The 9,110-nt window shown below is 41.6% G+C and overlaps 1 protein-coding gene across 3 annotated transcripts; it reads left to right on the forward strand.

Annotated features, from left to right (window-relative positions):
* The first annotated feature begins 450 nt into the window (after positions 1-450).
* VMA21 (vacuolar ATPase assembly factor VMA21) lies at positions 451-8,243 on the forward strand. Of its 3 annotated transcripts, none has more exons than XM_057538440.1 (4): positions 451-639; positions 788-1,048; positions 7,163-7,272; positions 7,840-8,243. In XM_057538440.1, exons 2-4 carry the CDS (start codon positions 939-941, stop codon positions 7,980-7,982), a joined length of 363 nt encoding a protein of 120 aa, XP_057394423.1. In that variant the 5' UTR covers positions 451-639; positions 788-938; the 3' UTR covers positions 7,983-8,243. The 3 variants fall into 3 exon arrangements, with proteins under 3 accessions (XP_057394423.1, XP_057394424.1, XP_057394425.1); XM_057538441.1 differs by having other exon boundaries at positions 824-1,048; XM_057538442.1 differs by lacking the exons at positions 451-639; positions 788-1,048 and adding an exon at positions 1,115-1,312.
* The last annotated feature ends 867 nt before the right edge of the window (positions 8,244-9,110 follow it).

The following is a 9,110-nucleotide window of genomic DNA, read 5'->3' on the forward strand; positions in this document are numbered from 1 at the left end:
TTTGAAAACGGAAAGACCTTTCTTAACTCATGCGCTGTAGAAAAACAGGTGGCAGGCACGCTGTAGATATTTGGCCGGCTGGCCAGTTTGCTGACCCATGAGCTTAGATTCTCTCTAATTCTGCTCTAGTTCTGGCATTAGGTGGTTCTTATACCCCAAAGGGTCTAGGTGAGGACCGGTGAGGGATTACAAATTTAGTAATTTGAACTCAGACCCGGGCTTCCTGCTTTCCGGTCCGCGGCCCCTAACACTGCTCTAAGCTGCTGGTTTAGTCATGATTTCAGATGTGGTCTTTGTATCCATGTGGTGCAGAAAATAGATGTGCGGTCAGCGGCCCTTTCCAGGCGTTGACCATGTAAGGGCTGTCCTCTTATTAGCAGCCAGTGGCAACCTAATTTTGTCAAGCCTGACCCTAGGCTTACGCACCCTTTTCGTTTATGTATCTCTCGGGTTGCGCAGCCCGGGAGGCCCATCTGTCCCTTACTATTTGAGTCCCTGTTGTCTCATTGGCAGCTTTCTGAGCAGCTGCAAAATGTTTTTAACTTTAAGTGGAAGCTGGGATCACCAGCGTCTGGCCTGGAACAGTCTCTCTCAGCAAGGGCTCTTTCAGCTCTGACATTCCCTAGCTTTACGGACTCGGTGAGTGTTAAACTAACTCCTCCCAGCTTCCCACGGCTGGACTTTCACTGGGGGCAATAATTAATGAGGCGTTTACTCAAGGACTGGGGAATAATGTGCACTACTTTTTTGTGTTGTTGTTGTCGTCGGAAACTGCTTGGTTGCCTAGCACCCCAGTCGTCTGCCTGGTCTTCCTTCCTCGCAGATCATCTGTTCCAGTCGCCTCGCAACCACAGCTCGGCGACAGGGGCCGGAACAGGGACGAGAAGTGCTCGCGCGCGCTCAGGGGGCGGCCGCAGCACCGCCCTCCCCGGAAGAACATGCTGCGAGGCAAGTCCCGGCTCAACGTGGAGTGGCTGGGGTACTCGCCCGGCCTGCTCCTGGAGCGCAGGCCTCTCGTGGCAGGGCGCACGCCCCGCAGCCCCGGCCGGTAAGTCACGTGAACGCTCGTGACCGCGCCTGCGCCTGCGCCTGCGCCCGGCGTCACCTCGGCGCGCCGCGCCTGCGCGCTGCGGCCCACCGCCCGGCGCTCGCCGGCACTTCCGGCGCGGTCCGCCTCGACCGGTCTCCCGCGGAGCCGATTAAGCGCGGACGCCGAGCCCAGCCCGCCTCTGAGCACCTGCTGCGGGCGTGGCGACGCCATGGAGCGTTTTGATAAAGCGGCGCTGAACGCGGTGCAGCCGTGCGACTTCAGGTAGTCCGGGGCAGGGCCGGGGTCGGGCGGGGGCCTGGAGCACGAGGCGGACCGGCCCTGGCCGGGAGCGGGACAGGAGGGAAGGCCCGGGCCGACCGGGCTGACCTGCGGTGGGTGGGCGTGAGGTCTGGACCCTCGGGGCCGGAGCTGCGGGCTACAGGAGAGAGGGGAAGTGGGTTGGGACTTGCAGCGTCTGCACGCCCGGCCCCTCCCCTTCGCTCGGGAGCAAGGGACCCGGGGTCTTGGGGGTTAGGTCGGGGGGCCTTCAGCTCCTGTTTCTGGCCTAGCACCACTTCTCGCTGTTGTCTATATTGCGATCTTGCTGTCTGCAGTCTTTTTCCCCGCTGCAGGGTGAGCTCCCTGAGGACAGGAACCTGGCTTTCTCCGTCTCCGTGTCCCCCACAGGGCCTGCATCGTCGGGGCTTAATAAATGTTTGCTGTACGCATGAACGAATGGAAGGGAGAAAGGGCTCTCCCTGATTTGAGTCTTCTTCACTTGGGGAGTCAGTAGGATGGGGGCTGGTGGCCGAGTAGAGGGAACCTGAGGAGAGAGCGGGTGGTTCTTGATACCTCACGAGGCCAGAGGATGGGGAGGGGTTTAGCCGCCATTCAGTGTGTGCCAGGCTCAGCTTAGGTGCTTTGTTACATACATTATCAGAATTAAGAAAGTGCTTAGTTTTCCTGATTTTTAAAAACGATGAAGTTGACTCAGAATAAGTGACTTGCCCAAGATCACACGGTTAGGTCACACAATTAATAAGTGTTGAAGCTGGCAGTTGTCCAAGCCCACTGACTCCAAAGCCCGTGATCTTTGGAGCCCCGTGATCTTTTTCACTCTCACAATGGCAATGTAGGTGTTTGTTTATTTTTTTATTACTGTCTAGTAGTGACGCTACCAACAGGTATTTTTATTAAGTTCACTTAGAATACAGTATAGCCTTCCTAGACTGATTCTAGTGTTTCCTAATGGAATTTGCAGTGAGATCTACTTGCAGTGGAAGTCTTGCTTGCCATAAAAGGGAACATGGTAAGCTCTATCTGCTTAATGTTTGCTGCAGAAGTTTATATGAAGTGGGTAAACTCTAGATGGTTTTAAGAGTGGGGACACAGTAAGGTTCATCCTGAATTATTTGTTTCGTGTGAGGCCAGTTCTAATTCTGAATGTTCTCATTCTTCATTTCTAACAAGTCTCAGTAACACCCGATCAGACACATAGGAGAAATCAGTTGAATGACATCAGTAGCTTTGTTTTAGAATAAATCACCAGTTATACCCAAGCTGGCAAGGAGAAAATGTCCTATAAACACAAGAGGAAGTTTGAAAACTAGTTTTCAAAAGTTTGTATGCTTAACTTTGTACTTAGTCCTATATTTGTGACTGAAAGTCAAATTTTTGGAGCTTAAGGTAAAGAGAGAGGTGAGAAGGAGTTGGAGATAAGCTACAAATTGTTAAGATATGCTATGTGTAGAGTGCGTGGGGCTAGAAATTAACATGCAGAAAAGATTCTGTTCGCGTGGTAGGATCATAAGTGATTTTGTGTGCTTTAAAACAGTTTTATGGTATTATATCATCTTTTCTATAGTAAACTTTTCTCAAAGCCAGGCCAGATAATAGATATTCAAGAGATGATCTAAAGAACAGGAGAACCGGTTAACCTTCCCTTTCTCTAGGTTCTCAAGCTTTGTTTCTTTATCAGGTTAGATGATCTGAATTTTGCACACCAAAAACACATACTTTATTTTATTTTATTTTATTTAAGTATTTATTTTTTTCACACACACACACACTGTATTTTATTTTTACAAGAGATAAATAAACTGACACCAAGCATTGTAAATGGATGACCACAACAAAAGCAACAATGATTGCAATTACCAGACACGAAACACACTCATACTATGTCATAATATTGACATTCAGTCCAATAATCCTCCACTGTAACAGCTCCTTTACTTTGCAGTGAAAATTGATTTGTATATTTTTTGCCTCTGAGTCCTTGTGGGATTTTTTTTTTATTCAAACAGAAAGTCACAAAACTTATAATCATCCTCATCAGTTCACTCAGTCCCATGTAATTAATGTTTTTTTTCATCTTGATCTTTTGTTAGCACTTTTATGAATTCATCAGTTTTCCATTAGAGTTCTGAAAATGCTTATTCATTCAGTTCAGCAGTATAGTTAGTTACCAGAAACCTGTACTTGTCAGAGTCTTTTCCATGAATTCCTTGAAGATGAAACCCTTTTATAGGAACATCTTTGCGAAAGCATCAGAGTACACCCAGAACTATCTGTAATGACAAAAGACTTAAAAATGACCACGGTTAAAGATTTGATGAAAGTTCATAATGCAATTGACAAGGAAATTTAGTTACTTCTGAGATATACATTTTAAAGTAATAACTAGAATTATGATTTACAACATTATACAAGAACATATCAGATTTTTAGAAATTTCGTGTAATGTCTGAAACATTTATATTAACATATTTCCATACAAATAACCCAAAGAAAGTTTAGTATTAGTTGGTTTTTTTTTTTGTTTGTTTGTTTATACTGCAGGTTCTTATTAGTCATCAATTTTATACACATCAGTGTATACATGTCAATCCCAATCTCCCAATTCAGCACACCACCATCCCCACCCCACCGCGGTTTTCCCCCCTTGGTGTCCATATGAAAAACACATACCTTAACTCCCCAAAGAAACACCATGAAGGTCAAGTTTTTTGTTGGGGTCCACAAAAGAATTGGCCAAATACCGACTTTATGTATGTATGTATGTATTAATTTTTTATACAATTTTTAAAGGGTTACACTCCATACATAGTTATTACAAAATATTGGCTACATTCCCCGTGTTGTACAATGCATCCTTGTAGCCTATCTACACAATAGTTTGTACCTCCCACTCCCCTTCCCCTGTATTGCGCCTCCCACCCTCCCCACTGGTAACCACTAGTTTGTTCTGTATATCTGTGAATCTGCCTCTTTTTTGTTATTTTCACTAGTGTGTTGTATTTTTTAGATTCCACGTGTAAGTGGTATCATACAGTCTCTGACTTATTTCACTTAGCATAATGCCTTCCAAGTCCATCCACGTTGCTGCAAATGGCAAAATTTCGTTCTTTATGGCTGAGTAGTGTTCCATTATACGTATGTATTGATATGTTTGTGTCTGTGTGTGTGTGTATACATATATATATCGTATCTCCTTTGTCCATTCATCTGTTGATGGATACTTAGGTTGCTTCTGTATCTTGGTAATTGTAAATAATGCTGCTGTGAACATTGGGGTGCATGTATCTTTTCAAATTAGTGTTTTTGTTTTCTTTGGATATGACTTTTTGTATTTTTTTATATAGAACTCCTGCAGACACTCATATTATTCATGAACATTACACAATAAATTTTTCTAAAATTTTTCTGTTAGGAAATAGTGTAAGGGAGCTTATGTATGTTAGATGAGAATGTATAGCTCAGTGATCACCAAAGTGGGATGTATTAAAAGATGATTCATTGAAGTATGGAAAGAAAATAGTAGAATTTCTGCATAAATTAAAATTTTTTTAACCTTATCCTTTTTAGTGTCTGTTTTTGCATGTGTTTTATATTTTAAAGAATGCATGAGTAATATGTGTATAGATAATTTATTTTAAAAATCATTATGCCTGTATGGGGGTATGTGTTCAAAACTTTTAATGATGGATTGCACAGTCAAAAAAGTTTGTAGACCACTGGTATAAACGTGAAATGTTCCCTTCCTTTGTGGCCTGCCAGAAGCCTCTCGTGTAATGGTATACACAATTATAAGAACTCCTTTGCCTGGATTGTCTAGGGGTACAGAGGAATGTGCAGGACTGGCTAGGACACAAGCTATCATGTTAAGTGCTGTAACAACAGGCATGAACTAAGTGTGGTTGGATCCCAGAGCGATGAATCGTTCCAGCTGGCATAATCAGGAAAGGTGCCTAGAAGAGAGGTTATTCTGGGGGGACCTTGAAGGCTGGGCTGTATTCTTCCTAGAGATATAGATAAAAACGAACCTCTTGCTGAGTATTACCAGAAAGAATTAAGTTCAAGTGTTGACTACGAGCATAAAGTTAGACGTGTGTTAAGGTTGTAGGGGAGCAGCACTTGCCACCCCGAAGTGTCTCTTTGGTGTGCAGATTATTTCAAACTGAAAACAGTCAAGGCCCAAAAGACTCAGGAAGAAACGTTGACCTTCCCCTTAATTGCCTACAAAAATTTAGATAGAGGGCCTGTTCCTGGAAGAGAGTTATCACCAGAGATACCTGCAAAGAGTATGGGCCAGGTGTGGGGGAAATGGGGCATAGAGACCGGAGTCCACTTTGTGTCCCATAGACTGCATGGCCTAGCAAACACTTGTTTACCAAACATTTGCTTTGCCATCTTCATGTGAATTGCCTTCTTCCCCTTTGAAGTCCCCAACCCCTACCCGCAACATCCTCTTTTGTCTTTAGCTGAAGATGGTATTTAAGGCGAGGGTTTCGGCCATTTTGGCGAGTTACTCAGTTCTCCTGGGTCTCTTCCACGTATACATGTTACTCAACTTTGATTTTTCTCCTGTTAATATGTCTCATGTCAATTTAATTCTTAGAACAGCCGGAAGAACCCAGGAGGGTAGAGGAAAATTTCTTCCTCCCTGACAAGGTAGTGTGAGGATGGTTAGATTTAAGGACTTTATCTAAAGGTTAAAAGCTGTAGGGCTTACTGCGTTTAAACGTAATGTGTGAGGTGGTATGTTTGAGGTATGTGTGTGTCCAGGGTTGCTGGAAGCTTACTGCGGCTTCACTGTCAGTGTGCTGCTCATTTGTGACAGTGCATTAGGACAAATGCTGACGTATATCTACTTATCAGTAAAACAACATTAAGGAATATTTGAAAGTGGGGAAATAACTTTATTATTGTGTATTAATCTGGAGTCCTTTTTCATGTGCACACATTTTTAACGTAATTGGAATAGTATACATCAGGGGTTGGCAAAGTTTTTCTGGAAAGGGCCAGTTAGTAAATATTTTAGGCTTTGAGGGCCATGTGGTCTGGCGCCACCACTAAGCTCTGCCTCTGTAGCTCCATGAAGTCTTAGGTGATGCATAGACAAGCGGGTGTGGCTATAATGTTTACATTGCTAATGTTTTAAGCAACAGTTTATCTGACTTGTTTTTCTTTAAGCATATAATTTTAAAAGCTTAATTGCATTCTTCAGAATCATTTTATTGTATTCTGGAACAAAACTTTTCCCATTGCAATATTTCTATTGATTTTAAAATAGTCTGGAAGAATAGAATTCACTGAACGAAAAGTGTTTTGATATCAAACTTTTAATGCATCCATGTTGTGAAGGCCGTCTAAGTTGTACTCTAGCTATCTAATTACAAAGAAATTTGAGTAAGTTTCCTTCAGCTGCATTCAGATTGTTCTAGGCTCCTATTTCTTTGGAGATTCTCAAACCTTGTCTGTACTGTATTCAGCTAGCCACTGATGGGATGCTTTGTGAAGGGACGTTCATTAGTTGTTTTCTGTGTATCTTCTCCCTTGCTACCTCCATTGTGAATTCTGTAAATCGTGTACATTTACATAGCACTTGGGAGATTACAGACCACTTTTTTGCACTTTATGCTTCCTTTCACACTGGATCTGCTGCTGGATTTCTAGGATCTTCTTATTTTGAGTCCCTGGCACTGCCCCTTCTTCCTCTCGCCACTGCTTTCAAGGCAGGGGCAGTGTTCCCAGCGTCTTTTCTGTGGGTATTTATAGCATTTATGGACACAAGAGTAGTTGGAAATGGCTGTGCAGGCTCTGATTTTCTCTTTGTTTACTTTATTCCAGAAATGAAAGTTCATTAGCATCCACTCTGAAGACGCTCCTGTTCTTCACAGCTTTAATGATCACTGTACCTATTGGGTTATATTTCACGACTAAATCTTATGTTTTTGAAGGTAATCCTAGACCATAAAACAAGACATTTTCTCCCTTAACTATATTTGAGATTCTGTGCTTTTATGACTTCTTTATATCTTTAAACTGGGTATTCTTAATTTTGCTTCTTCTGTTTTGCTTTTCAAAAATCACGTTGCATGAAATGAACTTTCATCACTCGGTTATTTCAGTTTGACGTCATATTTGCTTATGGTTTTCTGTGGAATAGCTTGCAGATCCTTTCTTTTAACAGCCCTTTGAGAGCAAGAGTTGCCTCACATGGAAGGAGGAATTTGGGGGAATGTACCTTTGGTGGAAGACATTGGAAGGAAGAGAAAATAAAGCTCCCTTTTTTAATGTCAGAGTCCTTAGATGAAGTGATCAATTGTGGTTTTCATTCAAAATAATGTTCTTCTTGTGTAGAAGGTATTCAAATCTTTAAGTGAATACTTGATTTATCACTGTGCAAAGCATTCCTTTTTAATTATCTGACTAGTTAAATATATAGCTAATAAAAATTAGTATGCTTTGTTTTTTGTATTTTGATACATTTTGGAATAAAATGGAAACTTTTTTTCTCTCGATAGGCGCCTTTGGGATGTCCAATAGGGACAGCTATTTTTATGCTGCTATTGTTGCAGTGGTCGCCGTCCACGTGGTGCTGGCCCTCTTTGTTTATGTGGCCTGGAATGAAGGCTCACGGCAGTGGCGTGAAGGCAAACAGGATTAAAGTGAACATCACCTTTTGATAGCATTAAATTGATTTTTTTTAAATGGTAAATGCGTCTGGGGTATTGATGATTTTAATAAAGTTGAAAGAACATGTTAAAAATCAATCTTATGGAATCACGTTTGACTAGTGTAAATTTTGATCCTTCTAAAACAATGGTTTGTATCATCAGTTTTAACTGTATGAGCCTCTCGTTTGCAAATGAGAATTTGGAAAAGTTAAATTGATTACAAATAAATATGTGAAATTAGTTACACATTATTCTGGGAAGAATTTGATTATCTTACAACAAAACAGTATTTTATAGCATTTCGTCGTTTGGTTGGCTTTGAGTTTTACTCCTCTGGATATATTCAGATGTACATAGTGGAGCAAATCTAAACTTTATTTTTCGCTGGAACACTTTTCCTAACTATCATGAAAATACCAGGTCATTGGATTTTGGGTTGTAAATGCGTATTGGAAATTGGTTAAATTGTGGACACTGGAATTAATCTGAATGTCACTGAGAAATTTTGCATAAAGTGTAATCCCTCGTCAATAGAAATCTTTCATTACATTATTTCATGGGGAAACTAGGCTGAGTCACACCCATTCATGTAAAAGGACTGGGTTTATTGAAGAATGCAGACAGCAAAGCAAAGAGAGCTACCTGCCTAGGCACCCAGCCTACTCCCTAAAGGCCCCTTGCAGGCCAGCCTCCTGCTTTCAGACAAACTCTGTAACAATCTGCTTTGCTCTGGTCATTCAACAGTGAACTTACGCTTTAATTACAAGGTTGTGTAAACTCCCTTTAAATTTTTTTCCTACTTTTTAATAATGTATATGAACGAATTTACATTTAAACGTGTTGATTTTTGCATACTTAGGGAGTGTAAAAAATCCTGAAAATAGATTATTTTTATCATCCAGGAAGTATTCTTGGAATTTCTAGTCTAGTCTTTTAAATCAGTGCCATTATATCCCAGATACATCGATAGATAATGTATCTAAGTTAGATAATCCTTGAGGTCCTTTCTGATAGAAAAAGACCCTGTGGTTTTACTTTCGTATCCTTGGTCTGTGTTCTTTCTAGCCACTTGGTACTTACTTGTGTGCAATCTAAAAACACACCCCCAAAAAGTGCAT

This window comes from Balaenoptera acutorostrata, chromosome X, assembly GCF_949987535.1.
Source record: "Balaenoptera acutorostrata chromosome X, mBalAcu1.1, whole genome shotgun sequence".
In the NCBI taxonomy this organism is placed as follows: domain Eukaryota; kingdom Metazoa; phylum Chordata; class Mammalia; order Artiodactyla; family Balaenopteridae; genus Balaenoptera; species Balaenoptera acutorostrata.

Excerpts from the sequence above, each read along its gene's own strand:
- VMA21 (XM_057538440.1), top strand. The coding sequence starts at position 939 with ATGCTGCGAGGCAAGTCCCGGCTCAACGTGGAGTGGCTGGGGTACTCG. Across the intron at positions 1,049-7,162 it reads ACGCCCCGCAGCCCCGGCCG|AAATGAAAGTTCATTAGCAT; the intron begins GTAAGTCACGTG and ends ACTTTATTCCAG. Across the intron at positions 7,273-7,839 it reads TAAATCTTATGTTTTTGAAG|GCGCCTTTGGGATGTCCAAT; the intron begins GTAATCCTAGAC and ends TTCTCTCGATAG.